This window comes from Kogia breviceps, chromosome 1 (assembly GCF_026419965.1).
Source record: "Kogia breviceps isolate mKogBre1 chromosome 1, mKogBre1 haplotype 1, whole genome shotgun sequence".
NCBI lineage: Eukaryota > Metazoa > Chordata > Mammalia > Artiodactyla > Physeteridae > Kogia > Kogia breviceps.
Window position 1 is genome coordinate 157712834 of NC_081310.1, and position 18634 is coordinate 157731467.

At 43.2% G+C, this 18634-nt stretch overlaps 1 protein-coding gene across 15 annotated transcripts in view; it reads left to right on the forward strand.

The window, feature by feature from the left end:
* The window catches only part of LRP8 (LDL receptor related protein 8), a 78167-nt gene extending 65760 nt beyond the window's left edge, over nt 1-12407 (forward strand). For 10 of the 15 annotated variants that reach the window (XM_059060104.2, XM_067007387.1, XM_059059974.2 and 7 more), the window contains 5 exons: nt 710-934; nt 3431-3499; nt 7316-7488; nt 8448-8624; nt 10888-12407. In XM_059060104.2, coding sequence (XP_058916087.1) covers nt 710-934; nt 3431-3499; nt 7316-7488; nt 8448-8624; nt 10888-10926 — 683 coding nt within the window. In that variant the 3' untranslated portion in view covers nt 10927-12407. The remainder of the gene's footprint in view (nt 1-709; nt 935-3430; nt 3500-7315; nt 7489-8447; nt 8625-10887) is intronic. The other 5 variants (XM_067007389.1, XM_067007397.1, XM_067007402.1 and 2 more) reach the window with 1 other exon arrangement.
* The last annotated feature ends 6227 nt before the right edge of the window (nt 12408-18634 follow it).

Below are 18634 nucleotides of genomic sequence, written 5' to 3' on the forward strand. Positions count from 1 at the left end.
GTGTCCCATAGGTTCCTCCAAGGCTTTCTCTTCTCACTCCCAAGAAAAATGGACATACACATACAACATTTTAAATTCAGTTTCAGGGGGATCAGGAATCCCCTGAAGACCTCAAATTAAAAACCTTGATCCCCATAGCTCTGATTACTATTTATATGCAGGTGACTATGACCTTGCCTGTTTCTTATCCAGAACTTAACACACTATCTAGCCCTTTTGTGATATGATTGGGACTAACAGTCAGTTAATACTTCAACCATATAAATTTATATCCATCCTCCAGTCATGATGAAGGCACAAGGCCCTTTGTTTGAGCATAAGTCTGCTGCAGCATTCATGATTTCCAGGTTCAATTGTTTAAAGTGGAGTGAGACTTTGAACCTAATAGTGTACCAGTATACATGCAAACTCCTTCTAGATATGTATAATTTCCACTCCTCCCAGTCTTTTATCGTGGTCTTGCCCACACCTGATTCTACAGCATTGTCTTAATGACTCATCTTTATCAAATCAAAACGCAGTATAAACCCAGACAAGATACTTGGCATTCAGCTAAAGTAAAAATCATAGCCCATTCAGTAGGATTAGGGAAGGAGTTTGAGCTGAGCCATGAGGATGAGTTCATAAGTATACTTCATCGAGGCAATAATTTAGGCACTAAAACAGCAGAATTCTTTGTCCAGTGACCTTCATGATATTTCCCCCGCAGCGCCTCAGTCTACCTCAACTATGACGTTAGCCTCCACAACAACGAGGACAGTAGCCGACACCACCAGAGCCCCTGGGACCACCGTCCACAGCCCCGCCTACCAGAACCACAGCACAGAGACACCGAGCCTGGCAGCAGCGGTCCCAAGCTCAGTTAGTGTCCCCAGGGCTCCCAGCATCAGCCCGTCTACCCCAAGCCCTGCAACCAGCAACCACTCCCAGCACTGTAAGGAAATGAGTTCTGCCTTCTTTCATGACATGGGAGGGTCCTAGGGAAAGCCAGGATGGGGGGATATGTGGGAAGAAGTGGTCATACCAGAGCTAAATATTGGCTGTCTACAAGGAGGAAGCAGCGGAAGGAAGAGTGCCAACTCGCAATTTAGGAGTCATAGGTGCTCCTACCTGATAGAGGGTCTTGAGGGAAGCTGCTTCCTATCTCTGAGCCTCAGTTTCCTCACCTACAAAGTAGGATAATAATAACCCTTCCCCTCCCTGCTTCGCAAGGTTGCCATGAGAGACAGAGGCATCTGTGTAAACAGAAGTGCTCATGCACACAGCCTCTGCTGACTCTGATAGTGTGTCTGTGTCACACATCACTGACGTGTATGAGGGAGCATCCCTCAGATTTGGAAGCTTCAAATGCCCTGGTCTCAGTTCTCAGCACTCTCGGTAGGTCCCCCACATAGTAATATCCATAACTATGGTCTGTTAGTGCCTTTCTGCAAACCCTGGGATGAAACTAATTAAGTTCACCACTTATTAAATCATCGGGAGCAGTAATTGTCACTGCTAGAAATGTTCTATCTCATTAACCAGCAAATACCTTTTAAATTGAGTTACCTGCTAGGGGGAGTTCATTTAAGAGGATAAACTATCTTTTAAATTTTTTCCCATATGTGCATGGCCCAGAAACTAAGCAGCGTGGTAGCATCTTAATAATCAGGCCCATCTTGGACTTCCCTGGTGGCTCAGTGGTTGGGAATCCGCCTGCCAGTGCAGGGGACACGGGTTCGAGCCCTGGTCCGGGAAGATTCCACATGCCGCGGTGCAACTAAGTTCATGAGCCACAACTGCTGAGCCCGTGCGCCAAAAAAAAAAAAAAAGAAAAAAAAAAAATAATAATCAGGCCCATCTTGCCAGCAGAAGCTGGATTTTCAGAGTTGAGCGCTTACCCTGAAGTTCGAAGAGGCAGATGGGTCACGTGTGAAGTCCAGTTCCTTACACTTGGGCCGAGCCTCCAACCAGGGGGTCTCCCCACTGGCTTCATCACGCTCTAGGCTTTAATATCACTGTCCTGTGTTTTCTTGGGACCCGGAGGGAGAGGAGAACGGCATTTCTACGGTAAACTTTGTAAGCACTGCAGCTCTTTTCTCCCCTTAATAATTAGGTTCCCTTGGAGTAACTTGGAGAAACAGACACACTGATAGGATAGCATTTGGGCTGTTGTCAGGAGACAGTCATCTCCTCTCTTGGAGCAAATGATAGCTCCTCTTCACACCTCAGAAGGCTGTCATGAGGATCCAAGGGAAAACTGCTTTTTAAACTAAAAAGTTCTGTACAGATGTTATAATGAAGATGAGTGTAAGAGAGTGAAAAAGATGGCACAACCTACTTTTAAAAATATATAATACAATTTCTGAGCACTTTTCAGTTTAGAAAGTGCTTTTATCTACCCTATTCAGGCCTCACAACAACCCCAACCCCACTCCCTGGCCTGTCTGAACTAGGCAAGGCTGTGCCAGGCACTGTGCTAAGTAAGCATTTTACATGAATTATCTCATTTAATCTTCACAATATCCCTAGGAAGTAGGTATATAATTATCCCCATTTTAAAGATAAAGAAATATAATATTTATAATATCTAACAACTTGCCCAAGGTCACAGAAGTAGTAAGTAGTAGAGCCAGGATTTGAACCCTAGAAGTCTGACCCAGGAGCCTGTGCTCTGGATTCCACTATGCTATACTGTGTCTCATTTTAATTACTCATTAAAAATAAACTGACGGGGGCTTCCCTGGTGGCGCAGTAGTTGAGAATCTGCCTGCCAATTCAGGGGACACAGGTTTGAGCCCTGGTCTGGGAAGATCCCACATGCCGCGGAGCAACCGGGCCCGTGAGCCACGACTACTGAGCCTGTGCGTCTGGAGCCTGTGCTCGGCAACAAGAGAGGCCGTGATAGTGAGAGGCCCGAGCACCGCGATGAAGAGTGGTCGCCGCTCACTGCGACTAGAGAAAGCCCTCACATAGAAACGAAGACCCAACACAGCCAAAAATATAGATAAATAAATTTATTTTTTAAAAAAAACTGATGATGCAGATGGACAGACCACCAGAAATAAGAGAGACAAAACAACAGATACTGGCTGAAAAAGGCAATTGTCAGTAACATAAAGACCTAAGGGCTCAGCCCCGAGCTTCCTACCACCCAGATACTGTGGAAAGGGTAAGGGATTTAGGTCACAAATCCTGGGATTGATTCCCAGCTCTGCCACTTCTCTGTGAGTCCCCAAAACCCCAAGAAGACTCAATTTCCTCATCTGTGAAATGGAGATGGCCTCTGTCCTGATAATATCTGGAAAGACTAGATTCTTAAGCAGTAGCCAGGATCATCATTTTGGAACGGGGGCTAGAAGCAGTTGGGTGGTTTTTACTGCTTGAGGCCAGCAAGGACTTGGGACTCACAGTGATGGAGCATCGTTCTGCTGATGTTTGTGTTTTGCAGATGGGAATGAAAGTGGCAAGATGGGCTCAACAGTCACTGCTGCTGTCATTGGGATCATTGTGCCTATGGGTGAGTGTGGCCCCAAGTCACTGGTGAGAAAAGAGAGACCCTGCCCAGGGTCTGGGTAAAAGCACTAGAAGAATAGAGCACTTAGCACACGGACCTCTCTCATTGACTTTTTCTGCCTTGGCCGCCTTCCTGCTCACCTCCCAGTCCTGATTTAGTTTGGTTTCTTAGCTTGGCACACAAGGCTCTTCAGAACCTGGCCCCAGACAACTATCCGCATATTTCCCCCACTACCCCTCACTGATACTCTACACACCAGCCATGTGAAGCCAAACTGTAGGCTCCATGGGGACAGGTCTGGTGTCTGTCTTGCTCACCACTCTCCCCAGCTCCTAGCAGTGTCTGGCACGTGGGAGGAAATAAAGTATTTGTCAAATTAATGAGTAGAAAAAACATACATTTAAAAAAATTCAGGGCTTCCCTGGTGGCGCAGTGGTTGAGAATCCGCCTGCCGATGCAGGAGACACGGGTTCGTGCCCTGGTCCGGGAAGATCCCACATGCCGCGGAGCGACTGAGCCCGTGAGCCATGGCCGCTGGGCCTGTGCGTCCGGAGCCTGTGCTCCGCAACAGGAGAGGCCACAACAGTGAGAGGCCCGCGTACCGAAAAAAAAAAAAAAAAAAATTCATAGAGCTGCTTGCCATTCCTTTAATAGATCGTGCTATCTTGCTTTCTTTCTGTTTCGTTTTCAACCAACATTTATCAAGCAGCTATGATGTACCAGATTCTGTGATAAGGGGAGGGAAGGTGATTAAAAATAAGTAAGACATGGTTCTTGTCCTCCAAAAGTTAATAGACTTGTTGGAGAGACACACGTAACACAGATAATTTGATTCTTACATGGTAAGTCCTAAAATGAAGCCATATGCAGTTCAGTAGAAGTGCTGACGAGGCACTTATCTTGGAATTGGGAGAGGAGGGAAGCGGACAGGGGAAGGTTCCTAGTGGAAAAGTTACTTGAGCCAAATTAGCCAAGTGAAGAAGGGTCAAGAGCAACCCAAGCAAGTGAAGACAGCATGGGCAAAGCCAGGAATGGGAAATGGCATGGGAGGGCGGGAGTGGGGTGGATTTGGAATATGGCCAAAATATAACATTTGGTTAAACCTCACAGAGAGCCATGTGGGCTGATTCATTCTCTCTTACCCTGATATTCACTTAGTATCCTGCACATCCTATCTCTCATACCAGTCTCTTCTCTTGGTCGCATCTTTGACTTGCGATTGTGCATTCATCCGTTTATCTCCCTTACTTGCCTATGTGTAGTACCTCAAGGTTAAGGACTTGGCCCTTTTATCCTAAGAATCTCCAATATGGTGGTGAGTTAGCGAGTGAGTGTTTTAAAAACTTCAACACCATCCAAGGGACTGTGCGAGGCACCAAGGATCCAGGGAAGAAAAAGATAAAAGACTTTAAGAGCTTTCAGTTTTTAGTCAGACTTAATCATAAAAAAGGTGATACAAGAGAGGTGTTACTACATATTATAAGGTGCTATAATAGAGACCCGATGCTCTGTGGAGGAGAGGGAGTGGCACTTCTAAAGAAGGTGGCATTTGAATTGGCCTTGAAAGGCTTTATTAGTAAAGATGACGGTGAGACTATTCCAGGCTCATTTTGAGTAGAGTGGAAAATACTCAGCATTGTCTAGTGAAAGAGAAATCAACTCCTGTCCTGCCATACTCTGCTCCATAGAAAGGCATGTGTATGCTGTTTCCCTGATGTAACCTGCCCTAATAGAATCATTATTTTAAATTTCTGCTTATCTGAGGGGTGAAAGATGAATATTCTTTCCCTGATATTTCCCTGGGAGGCAGAGTATCTTTTCACAAACGTATTGGCCATTTACATTGCATCCTTTATGAATTGCCTATTCACAGTCTTTTCTTGTTTTTCTATTGGTTCCTTGTCTTATTCTTACTTATTTGTAGAAATATTTATATTTCTACATAATTAATGTTAAACCTTTGTAATATGTGTTACAAATCATTTCTCCCATCCTGCCACTTGATTTTTAAAATTTGTTTATGGTCTCTTTTGCCATGCATAAATTAAAAATTTTTAATATCAGATCTGTTAATCTCCTACATTATGACTTCTGGGCCTTGTGTCTTGCTTAGGAAAGTCTGCCTCATTCTAAATTTTTAAAATATCTCTCTATGTATTTTTCTACTATTTTAAGCATTTTTTAGTATTCAATTATTTATCCATTTGGAATTTAGAATGCAGCAAGAGGTAGAGATTTAAGTATTTTTTTCTACATGCTTGTCTAGTTTTCACAAGACCATTATTGAATAGTCCATCTTTTCCTTCTGACATGAATTGTCATCTTTATTGTAAACTACATGCCTATATATACTTTGATCTGCTTTTAGGCTGTTTATTCTCCACCAATTCCTATATACTATTCCTATACACTCGAAACACAACTTTATGATATGTTTTAATGTCTAATAGGGTATTATTATTCTTGGAACATTTTCTTAGCTATTTTTATTCAATTTCTCTTCTAAGTGAACTTTAGAATCATCTTGTTAATTCTATAAAACTTATGATGGAATCTTATGCCTTGGGTATATAAATTGATGTGGGGAGAATTTACATTTTTGCAACATTGAACCTTCCCGTCGAGGAACATGATGTATCTCTCTATTTATCTGAGCCTTCTTTTATGGCCTTCAGTCGAATTGTATAGGTCACATAGGACTTGCACATTCCTTATTGGGTTTATCGCAAGTATTTTGTAGTTTTTTGTTGGGCTATTACGAATGTGTTCTTATTCCATCCATTTTCTAATTGGTTATTGCTGATTAATAAGAAAGCTATTGATTTTTTTATGTTGATTCTTGATGAACTAAAATCATTTCTAATAGTTTTTCATCTGCTTTTCTAAGATTTTCCAAGCATACAATATCTGTTAATGACAGTTTGATTTCTCCCTTTCCCATGTGTGCCCTTCAATTCTTTATTTGGTCTCACTACATAGTTAGATCTCTGGGACAACAAATACTAGCAGCGATAACAGGCATCCTTGCCCTTTTCTTATCTTTATGTATATCAGTTATTATTGATTCTTACCAAACTATTGTAGAAACCCCCTCTATAGCATCCTAGATAGCTATCACCCAGCCTCCACTTGAATGCTCAGGGTGACTGCTTACTATCTTGTGAAGCTGCTTGCCCCATTTTCTCCTGGCTCTATCTGAGAACTTCCTCCTTTACTCATTAATTTAGCCATTTATTTTAACTCAGAGCCTGTGTTTCCCTGCTGTGTTCCCTTCTAGAGATGCCCCTCTTCTTGCAGAGCCCCAGCTTTCGAAAGAAGCACCCCACCCCACCCTCCACCCTCCAATTTTGGGAGAGAATGGTTTCTTAGAGAAATCCAGGGAAGTAGCAGTATTAGGGCAAGAGTGTGGTAAAGAAATTCACTCACTCACTCAGCATGTTCCTGAGCATCTACTCACTACTGGGTACTGGGCACAGTGAGAGAAAGAAGGCATGGTCCCTGCCTTCAAAGAGCTCAGTCTAGTTGGGGGTACACATATATAAAGTACAACACTGTGGTCTGGGAACACACGTGAGGGAACAACTGACTGTACCGTGAGAGGTTGAGAAAGACTTCACATTTGAGCTGGATCTTGAAGGATGAATAGTTAATGAACGAAGAGCTAGGAGAAGGGCTTCCCATCTGCAGAAAAAGAATATGCAGAAACAGAGCCTGGGAACAAGGGGCAGTCAAGCTGGAGAGGTGGCGAGAAATGCACTGATGTCTGGGCAACGGGCTGGAGCCTGCTGGAGATCCACTGTAACGTGTCTCTTCCTCCAGTGGTTATAGCCCTGCTGTGCATGAGTGGCTACCTGATCTGGAGAAACTGGAAGCGGAAGAACACCAAAAGCATGAATTTCGACAACCCCGTATACAGGAAAACGACAGAAGAAGAGGATGAGGATGAGCTCCACATAGGGAGGGCTGCTCAGATTGGCCATGTCTATCCAGCAGTAAGTGTTCCTTGCTGGAAGAATTCCTTCCTTCCTTCCTTCCTTCCCTCCCTTCCTCCCTTCTTTCCTTCCTTCCCTCCCTTCCTTCTTTCCTTCTTTCCCTCCCTCCCTCTCTCCTTCCCTCCTTCAGACATTTTTCAAGAACCTACCATGTGCCAGGCACTGTTTTAGGCCCTGGGGACACAGGAATGCTGGGGTAGGTGGTTGGGATAGAAGGGTATCAGGACCACCTTGTACCTAGAGGCTCTTCCTGGAGTAAAGAGGCCTGTGCTGAATACGTTTTCAGAACCTTTGGCCTAGAAAGGCAACTGTGGCCATTCAGTTCAAATGCATTCATTTCAGTGAACAATGTATACCAGTTATGTGCCAAGTACCATATAAGATACCAAGTGTTCAAAAGTAAAGAAGGGATGTACTTGCTCCCAGGGAGCTGGTGGGGGAGTTAGAGAGTCACTGGCTATTGAACAGCTGTGTGCTGAGTGCCATGGTGGAAGCTCAAGGGTCCCCTCTTCTAGGAAACTTTCCCTGGTTTCTCTGTTCTCTCACCACCTCTCTCCATCACAGCACCTGTCACACTATAGTCTACTTGTCTTTTTACTCATTGGTCTCCCCGCTAGACCGTGAGCTCCTTGAGGGCAGGATTGTCTGATTAATGTTTCCCTGATGCCTAGCAAAGCATATTTGGCTCCCAGTAAGTATTTGTTGAACCAATGCTATGGAAACATCAACAAAGGTGACAGAAGAACTGTGTCCTTGGAAGATTCATAGCAGTCTTCCACGTAGAGAAGGAGGAAAGTGGCATTCCAGAAAGAAGCATGAGCAAAGGCCGAGAGGCACGACAGGGCATGGCTTGTTGGGGGATCAAGGACCACAAAGTGGCTGGAGCAGATGTCATGGTTGTATAGCAGAGTCGGGGCTGGGTGTGACCTCATAGGTCATCCAGTCCATCCCCCTGTCAGGCAATCAGCAGCTTTGATCACCCACTGTGGGCAGAGCCCTGTCTTGGGGAGACCAGAGAAATGGAAGACCCAGCCCCTGCCCTCAAGGAGCTTTTTGTCTTGCCGGGGGAACCAAGGTCACAGCTGCACCAACTCCCGAAGAACCCTCTTTCCGAGCTGCCTGTCGTCAAGTGCAAGGTAGGGCAGTGCCACTCTGAGTCTGAGGGGCTAATGAGCGAGGGCATGAACCAGGCAGGTGCAGTCAATCCTAGAAGGCTTTCTGGTTCTAGAATGCTGCAAACTGTGAGCTGGGTGTCGGGGCAAGGAGGAAAGATGGGTTAGTTGCAGACCAAGGAAATGGCATGTGGAAGAAATGACTGAGTACAGGGCAGGACAGACAGAATTGCTGCTGAAGCTAATTGTTCGTGAAGGGGAGACATGGGAAATGAGGTCGAGCAAGTGAGGAGGGTTAGCAGATGGCCTTGAGGATCCTTAACCTTGGCCAATCCAAGCAGACAGTTGCTTAACCAATTTTTAAAGATCAGAGGGGGCACAGTAGAAGAAATGTTGAGCTTGGAGTGGAGATGACTCCCAGTTTCACTATTCCACAGCTCTGTGATCTCAGTCCCTTCTTTCTGATTACTTTTATTTGTAAAATGGGAATAATAACCCCCATTCTCTCTGCTGCCTAAGTTTATAAAGTTCACGTGAGATAGCACATGTGAGAGTGCTTTGTGAGTTATAAAGTGCTCTGCACATGTAAAGTGTCATTGTTTCTACAGGAGGAAACAACCACTCAGGAGGAGCTATTCCTGATGAATCTAAGGCCTGAAGAATAAGCTCCTGCCAACTGCAGAGAAATAGAGTAGGAGAGGGAGGAAATTGACATTTAGTAAGAACCTACTGTGTATCAGACACTACTCAGTGTTTTACATGTATTTTCTTGTTTAGTCTTTACAGGAACCTATATACTTGATATTAGCCCCATTTTGCAGATGAGGAAACTGAGACTCAGAGAAATTGAATAACTTACCTAGGATCACAACTAGGAAGCGGTAGAACCAGGATTCAAACTCCTATCTGTATGTACACAAAAGCCCATGCTCTTTTCCACTATTTCTCATGGTATATAGCCTTGAAGCTGTGGAAATCAGTATTCTCAACAACCTGTTCTCTCCCCTGTCCCCTTCTCAGGTAGCTTCACCATCACTGCTGGGACCTGACTTTGGCCTAGAGATCTATCTTGAGGAGAGTGGGAGGGTCACAGACTAGAAAAAGATAGTCTAGTGGAGCAAGGCTGTGACATTCATGCAAAACCACAAATAATCCAAAGATGACTTGAAAGGCAGTGGAGTTACTTTTTATTGTTTATAGAATGTTCAGAGATGGAAAATGCTAGTCTGGTTCTATCTTATGCTGGTTAGGTTGATTTAGAATACTCTGGACCCCATGTGTGTTAGGTACTACATTAAGCACTCTACATACATAAACCCATTTGATTTCCCAACAACCCCATGAGGTAGGTCCTATTATTACTCCCATTTAACATGATGAAACCGAGGCTTAGAGAGGTGAAGTGGTTAGCTTAAATTCATATAGCTATGAGAAAGATCTTGAAACACTGGGGTCTATCCAAAGGAGGGTATCCAGGAAATGGAAGAGTGGGACACAGCATTATATCAGGACCAGGTGGGGGAAGCTAGATGTGTAGCCTGGAGAAGAAAACACTCAGAAGGAAGGGAAGGGAACACAAACACTGAAAATTTCAAGGGTTGTCTGTGTAGAACTCTCTGAGTCTAAGAGAGAGAATCAGGGAACATCGGAAGATATAAAGAAGCAGATTTCATGACAATATAGGAAAGAATTTAAGTCCACTGTCCACAATGGAATAGACTGGCTCAAGGGTTAGTGGGTGGTCAGCCATTTGTGGCAGAGGGAAGTCTAGTATCTAATGACTAGAAAGTAGGGGTGAGGGAAAGCCGGATTAAACTTAATTGATCTCCACTGCCTTCCAATTCTGTATAATTAGTTGGGAGGGATGCAGCCAGTCACCTTCCTGATTGTGATTAGCATGCTAGAGACAAGTAGCTAATGGCCTTGGATTAAACATTTGCCAAAGCTAACCCACTGAAGTTGAGGATGGAGAAAGTTTAGATCTCTGCAGCCCTCCTCTCTACAGAGGCAGAACAGAATAATGAAAAAAGCTATAGCTCTGGATTCATACAGATCTGGGTTCAAACTGAGTTCACCCGCTTGCTCTATGATCCAGGACAAATGCTGTTTAAGCTCGTTGAGTCTCAGTTTTCTCATCTGTAAAATAAATATGACAAACCTGTCTTCTGAGGTAGCTTGAAGAGTATGTGAGCTACTGCCTATAAAGTAATAGAATTTCTGGTACCTTGTGACCCAATAAATAGCTCCAGTGGGTCTAATGATGATTTCTTTGCTCTGTCTCCCCCAGCGAGTGGCATTAAGCCTTGAAGATGACGGACTGCCCTGAGGATGGGACCACTCCCTTCGTGCCTCACGGAATGCAGTCCCATGCACTACACCCTGCATGGTGTATGCCTGGATGGAAGGGTTTCTGTACATGAGTCTGTGTGTCTGTGTGTGTGTGTGCGTGTGTAATTTTTTTTAATTTATATTGCGGAAAGGTAACCACAAAGTTATGATGAACTGCAAACATCCAAAGGATGTGAGAGTTTTTATATGTATAATGTTTTATACACTTTTTAACTGGTTGCACTACCCATGAGGAATTCATGGAATAGCTACTGCTGAGTGACTAACGTGATGTACATAACCAAATGGGGCCGATGGTACAGTAGCTTACTCATCATTTAAAAATTATATTTACAGAGGGTATTTGGTTTTGGGGGGCTTTTTTAGGTTTCAGAGGTTGTTTTTTTTTTTTGTAAATAGAATGATTATGCTTTGTGGCTATCCATCAACATAAGTAAAAAAAAAAAAGAAAACACTTCAACTCCCTCTCCCATTTAGATTATTTATTAACATATTTCAAAAATAAGATTAGTTCTATAAGTAATTTCGAGAGGTGAGAGTATTTATTTTTGGTATGATTGGCCTACCACCCGGACTCTGTGTGCATTTATGTTTATGTGTGTATGTGAGTGAGAAAGAAAAATCTGTAGAGAAGAGGCACACCTAGGCTGTTGTTCAGATACATAAAGATAAATATATTTTAAAACAGTCCACAGGAAGGGTTATCTGTAGTTTTCAGAGAAGCCTTTGGAAATTTGGATCAGAAAAGAGATACCATGGTTTGTGCAAACATGCAGTGGGGAGAGGTAGATCTTTTCTGCCTCTGGCTGTTCCTGGGATTCCAATCAGTCAGCAAAAGCCCCTCAGCTCACCCGTGGCTACTGTGGTTCTCACCTGGGCTTTCTCTTATGTGGCTAAAGCCAGTGTACAGACTTCACACAGTACCCAAAGTTCCCGCGAGCTCAGGTGAGAACATGCCTGAACCTCGGCTACTCCTTGTTTTAAAGTTCAGCATTTCAAGTAACTTCATTTTCCTTTAGGACACTTGGGTTGAATTCACTGTTTCCTCTGAAGCACACTGAGGGTGCCATCCTTACTTATAGAGAGCTAAATGGAGATGTTTCTTGAACAGCCCAAGTTTACTGTTGGGACTGGCTCAGGCACTGACCTCTGAGTATGCTATGGGTTGAGGATAAGGATGGAGGAATAGGTTTTGTTACATCTCTATTTCTCCCTTCTCCTTTCTCTCTACCATTTCCTTTAGGTGGAGAAAACAATTTAAAGTGATACATAGGTTTGTTACCATCATGTGTTCACATAGATGAAACTAATATTTGGCTTAAATCAGAAAAAGGTGGCCAAACCTAAAGTCCTGTTTGAGGGGGAAACGGCGTACACAATACTACAGTATATCAGATATATATGTTCACACAGGGATTTGGTTTACTGCTTTGTAAATAAAAGGAGAAACTCTGGGTATATGTATAGATTTTTTTTTTTCATTGTGGACACTTACTTTGCTTTTCCTGGGCTTTGGGGGAGGCAGGGAGAAGTGCACTTTTCTTTTTGTGGGGTCTACCATTGAAAAGATAATCCTACAGTCCCAGAAGGAATTCAGTCCCCGTTGGCTCTTATCCAAGGTGTGGTCTTAACTCTGCTGTTCTGCCACTTCACTCCCACTGGACAACCAGGGACAAGGTGTGACGTGGAAGTGTTTGGTTTAAGTAGGAGCAGAGGACATGTATCTAACCTTAACATACCTGGAACTTGACACCTTTAAGCAAATTCCTCCCCTTCTACTCCCCAGCTGCCCCCAACTCTGTGAAGCTTGGATGGCTCACCAGCTTGATACCCTCTGAATTTCCAGGCAGACATTCTGGGGTTCTGTCACCCTGTTCCTAGGACCGTTCTCTACATCGCTCATGGTCTCCTGTCTTCTGAGAAAATAACTGTATTCTGGAGCCTGGGCACTAAGCTTTGCATAAGCAAGCAGTTTCTTCATGATATACATGTGTTGATAGTCCTGAAACATTCATTGAGAGGGTATATGCAATTGACCTAGAATGACCAAAACCAAACAGAATTTTAAGAACAGGTGGCCAACTCCTATAGAGCTTAATCACTTACTACTATTCTTTCAAGAATGGAAAGTAAAATTATTTTTGACTGAAGAAAAACCATGAAAGTGAAAAACACTGAAACTTACACAAAACAAGCAACGTTTTCTGTAACCTGCCTCCAGAGAAATAGAATTTCCTGGGGAAATGATAATAGTGACTAATGCATACTTTCTAAACTTTTAGTCAGATCCTGTCCTTCACAGAAAAAAATAATGAATAGGGTCAGGATGATTCAGCCTGAGATCTCAAAATGATGATGAAACACAACTTGCTGAGAGACATCCATGTTTCCTGAATATGCTACAACTGCAGTTTGGAAGAGGCAGTTACGGAAGCAACCTACAAAAAACTGTGGAATACTTATGTGTTGGATGGCAGTAAATAAGATGAAATCTGAGGAGTCAGGTTCATCCTTCTCTATTCTTGGATGCATTTTGAGGTACAGTTGCACTTCTGTTGCCTTTTGCCCCTGCGTCATCATATACCTACAGCCAATAATGGATCACAGAGTCATTGGACTACAGAGCTGGAAGGAAGCTTAGAGATAAGGCCTGAAGGGCCGAAAATTTATCAGACATTTTTTTATATGTGTAAAAGAAACTAGTTCCAGCCCTTTTCCTCGCTTTCCTTTTCCAGGAGACTACTTTGGGCTACCCGAACATTGTATCAAACCTGCTACCTATCTTATGGCCTATCTTTCTGATGGAATTTTGAAAGCACTGGCAGAAATATCCTTCCAGAAATGGGGAAAACTAAAATTTTATTTATTTACTCTTGATAGCATGATTACATATAAAACAGATTGAGGTAAACTGTAACCTCGGAATGAGATCGTATTTAAATGTATAGCAATAAGTACTTTTCATCCCTCCAGTTCTGTGTGATTGCAATATATATATTCATCCACTGAAACTATTTGCTAGGTACCAACTAAGTGCCAGGTACTGCAGATGTACAGGTCAGTCAAACGCTTTCTGTCCTGACAGAACTCACAGTAGCAATTAGAGGAAGACATCTGGAAACAAACAAACAAAAGGAATAGATATTTTTGGGGGTACTATTAACTTACAAAGGTGTAAGAATGGGGTCAAGAAAGGCATTGTAGGAAAAGTGGACCTAAGCTAAATCTTAGAAATTAAGTAGGGGTGTCCAAGCTGCTTCAGGCAGAGGACACACTGAGCTAAGACACAGAAGCATGAAACAGCATGGGGATCTTAAAGGAACTGCATGTAATTCATTGTAATGAGCAAAAGGCTCAAGGGAGACTTAGCAAGAAATGAGGCTGGATGGAAAGACAGGTTCAATGTAAGCACTTTATAGAATACTTCTATTTAATTTCTGATTCAATTAATGAAACATTTCTTGGTCATTTACTGTGTATAAGGCACCAAGTGCATCATGGAAACTTGATCAGAATGTGTTGCCAGCACTTTGCAGACATGACAGTCTTCACTCTCAAGCTTTCCTGTGGCCAAAGGGAAACTGACTGCTTTTCATAAATTTGAGTTGAAGTTTTCTGATAGGGTCAATGAAGACTGATGGAAGGGCAGTCGGATTTTCACAGAAGGATTCCATGTTGTCAAGAGACTCTGGGATTTTCTCAACGGTGAAAAAGAAAACTGGAAATTTTGAAGACGTGGGGTCTGCAGAGGGGACCCCAAGCATTGTCCAGTCAGGTGCTAGGGGGAATGGGGAGAGAGCACAGCAATGTGAGCCTCTCTACCCCACTCCCTCACTCCTGCTATACACTCATCATTTCACAAAATATAAATTAGTTATCAGTTAAATGCTTCAGAGTAAATAATTTCTTTTCCTGGCAATGCATGAAGATAAGAGTATCAGAATCTTCTCACACTATTTTTAGGGTATTGGGGATTTTCAGGATATGGAGAACTTAGAGGTGGAGGAATTATAGCTTCAAATTTTCAGTTAATATAAGAAATCAGGAAGCTTTGTTCATTCAGGCTATACACCATGTGCATAGTCAAGAATCAGCAGAAATCCTCTGCATTTGCAAACACTTTGTGCTATAAAGAGTAATTTTAAAAAGCCACCTGTATATGTATATATATATTTAAAGACGTGAAGGTTTTGATACTTTTTTACAAAAATTACGAGAGAAAAATATCTGTGCAAACCATGTGTTTTAAAATAGCATTTTGTTCTATACAAGCTGTCGTTGATGTGGGGTGTTACTGGTTTGCAAACTCCATCACGTTGTACACAAATGAACTTTCCTTGTTTGTCTTCCTCTGAACACCCCCAAGTGACCATATTTGATGTAACAGGCATGTTAGAATGTTGGGTCACACTAACCATTTACGCTTTTTTGTCTTGTCCTTCTGAGTTCCGTTAGCTTCTGTACTCAGTCCCCTTTGCAGTCTGGCTTCTCTTCCAGAGGCAAAGGGTGGTGTGCTGCATCTCGCTGATTGTACCAACATCATCTTGGTGAACTAAAAACCAAATGTGGACATTTGTAAAATCAGTGCACTGTTTCTAGAGAGAGATTAAATTCATTTTTTTAAAATATGAAAGTACTGTGATGCTTTAATGAGGGGGGGAGTGAATGATATTGTGAGATAAAGACTATCAATATTATCATTCCCATTTCAGAGGTGAGAAATATGAGTGAAGAAACTTCCCAGAGTCAATAGTTATGTTTAGTGCCCCCAAAGTACGTGTAGCACATGTGGTGTTCTCTGCCTCGATTTTCCTTTTCTGCCTCTTCATCTGGCTAACTCCTATTTGTCCTTGAGTACTTTCCTTAGGAAGCCTTCTCTATTCTCTCAGACTCAGACCTAACTCATAGGGTTAGGTAATTCTGTGCTTCCACAACAAATTTTTCCATTTGTATCCCAATATTTCTGCTCTGCCTCTAACTCCCAGGCCAATGAAGTTGCTTTCACCAAGGTCACCCAGGACTTCCTTGATTATAAACCTTGTAAATATTTTCAGTCCTTATCTTCCTTGACCTGGAAGCAGTATGTAACACCGTTGGCACTCCTGTCTTGAAATACTCTTATTTTGGCTTACGTTGACACCATACTCCTGGTTTTTCCCCTACCTCTCTGGTTACATCTTAATCTCCTTGCCTACGAGTTTCATACTTATAATCTTTCCATTTTCCAATCCAGTCTACAATCAGCCAGAGTGATCCTTCTAGAATGCAATAGGTCATGTCACCACCACCTCTTTCCACTTTCCTGCCTAAAGCCCTTCATCCATTTTCCTTCCATTTAAATCCAGTAGCCTTGGGTTTTAGCCCAAACTCCTTAATATGGGTTGTATGGCCCTTCATGATTAGTCTTCTACCCCTTCTCCAACCTCATTATTAAATTCACAACCTTATTCTGTATTCTAACCACACAGTTCTGGGCCTTCGGTCTGGAACATTTTCTTCAGGAAGACTTCCCTTAGACCCCCTAGACTGGATTAGGAGCCATTCCATGTGCTTTCATAGTTTTCTGTGCTTCCCCTATTTGTAAATTTTATCCCTCCATTATAATTGCTTGTATGTTCCTTGATTGCCTCCTCTGTAAGCTCTACAAAGGTATGTCTTGTCCACCACTGTATTCCCAGCACATGACACATAGTAGATGCTCAGTAAATTATGCTAATTTCAGGCACATCAGACACATAGACCATGCTTTTTCAGCTATACTATGTGGCCTCATACCCCAAAACCTGAAATCACCTTACAGCCTGATTGGAGTCAGGTAGGTGTCCTTTAAATTTTCTCAGCATTTTTTTTTCTTTTTTTTTTTTTTGCGGTACGAAGGCCTCTCACTGCTGTGGCCTCTCCAGTTGCGGAGCACAGGCTCCGGACGCACAAGCTCAGCGGCCATGGCTCACGGGCCCAGCCGCTCCGCGGAATGTGGGATCCTCCCAGACCGGGGCACAAACCCGTGTCCCCTGCATCGGCAGGTGGACTCCCAACCACTGCGCCACCAGGGAAGCCCTTCTCAGCACTTTTGATACTTGCCATATCTGCAGATGCCCAGACTCATCAATTATGTTGTAATTTTTTATAATTTCACTCTTGGAAAATAATCCTGTGGTAATTACCCAATGTCTCTAAATACTTAACTCCAACTACCACCTCAAGATTGTCATGAGGATTCGAAGAACAAGCACTTGTAAACAGACTCAGCCTAGGGGTTGACATTTATTAGGTGCCTAATACACGATGGATCCCTTCTCTTTTTTATACAAGTCCCTTGTTATCACCCACATCCACTGTTTTTTTTTTTTAATAGGATGCCTTATAGTAATTTACAGTTTATAAAGTATTTTCCAATTTCCAAGACATTGTTTCTTATCCTTGCATCAGTTCTGCCAGATGTATAACATTATTATGCTCATTTTAAAGATAAGAAACCTGAAGTCCAAAAAATTCAATCAGTTCACCTTTGGTCACAGTGAATCACTGTCACACAAGTGATTATTTTAATACAAATCTCCAGTGACTTTTTCCCCCCATCACATCGACTCTACACTCTGCTACCAATTCTTTTTTTTTTTTTTTTTTTGCCGTACGCGGGCCTCTCACTGTTGTGGCCTCTCCCGTTGCGGAGCACAGGCTCCGGACGCACAGGCTCAGTGGCCATGGCTCACAGGTCCAGCCACTCTGCGGCATGTGGGATCTTTCCGGACCGGGGCACGAACCCGTGTCCCCTGCATCGGCAGGCGGATTCTCAACCACTGCGCCACCAGGGAAGCCCCCAATTCTTTTTCAGGGAGAAAAGTAGTAATGGCAAGACTGGGAATGAGAAGAGTACAGAATAGTGTAATTACAGGCGCCAAGAATGATGCCATTTCGGCATTGTCTCTAGCTCCAACTCCATTTTACCCTCTGGCTGGAACTTAGATGAACTACAGCAGGCTTCTACTAATTAGGAGTTTTGCTGCCCTTGGCCTAAGCAAGGAGGAAAATTTTTCCATAGCCAGAAAGCCTTCACAGAGGTCAACCACTTTGACCTGAAAAGACAAGAGCCTCTTGGGCAGTAATTCTCAATCCTGACTCAACTGGGGAGCTCTGCAAAGCAAAACAAAACAAAACAAAACAACGATACCGACACACAGGTCCACTGTAGATTTTGGTTGAATTGGTTTGGGGTAGGGCCCAAGCACCAGTATTTTTTTAGGTGCTCCAAGGCGATCTGATTGCGCAGGCCGGGCCGAGAATCACTGCTGGGTAAGCTGTGCTGGGGAGTGGGAGATCAAATATTCAACTTAAGTCCTATTCACAGCACCTCATCTAGAGACCCGTGAGGTAGAAAGGGAAAGGAAGAAATAAAAGGTAGAAAGAGATAAAATGGGGGATAAGTGTGGCCGAGTTAGCTGCAGGGAAATGAAAAGCTCCACTGCGGATTCAGGGAAAGCGTCGCTGAGAAGGATTTCTAGAACTGATCCTCAAACAGGCAGAGTTCAGTCGGAGCCTACGTTAGATGCATTCACCGTGGTGGGCTGCGTTCTCCCTTGAGGTCTCCTTTTAACCCTATTTTACTGATGAGACGACATAAGGTCCAGAGACGGTGAAGGGCCTTTTCCGACTCACACAGTCGGGTGTCCCAAATGGAGGTGGAG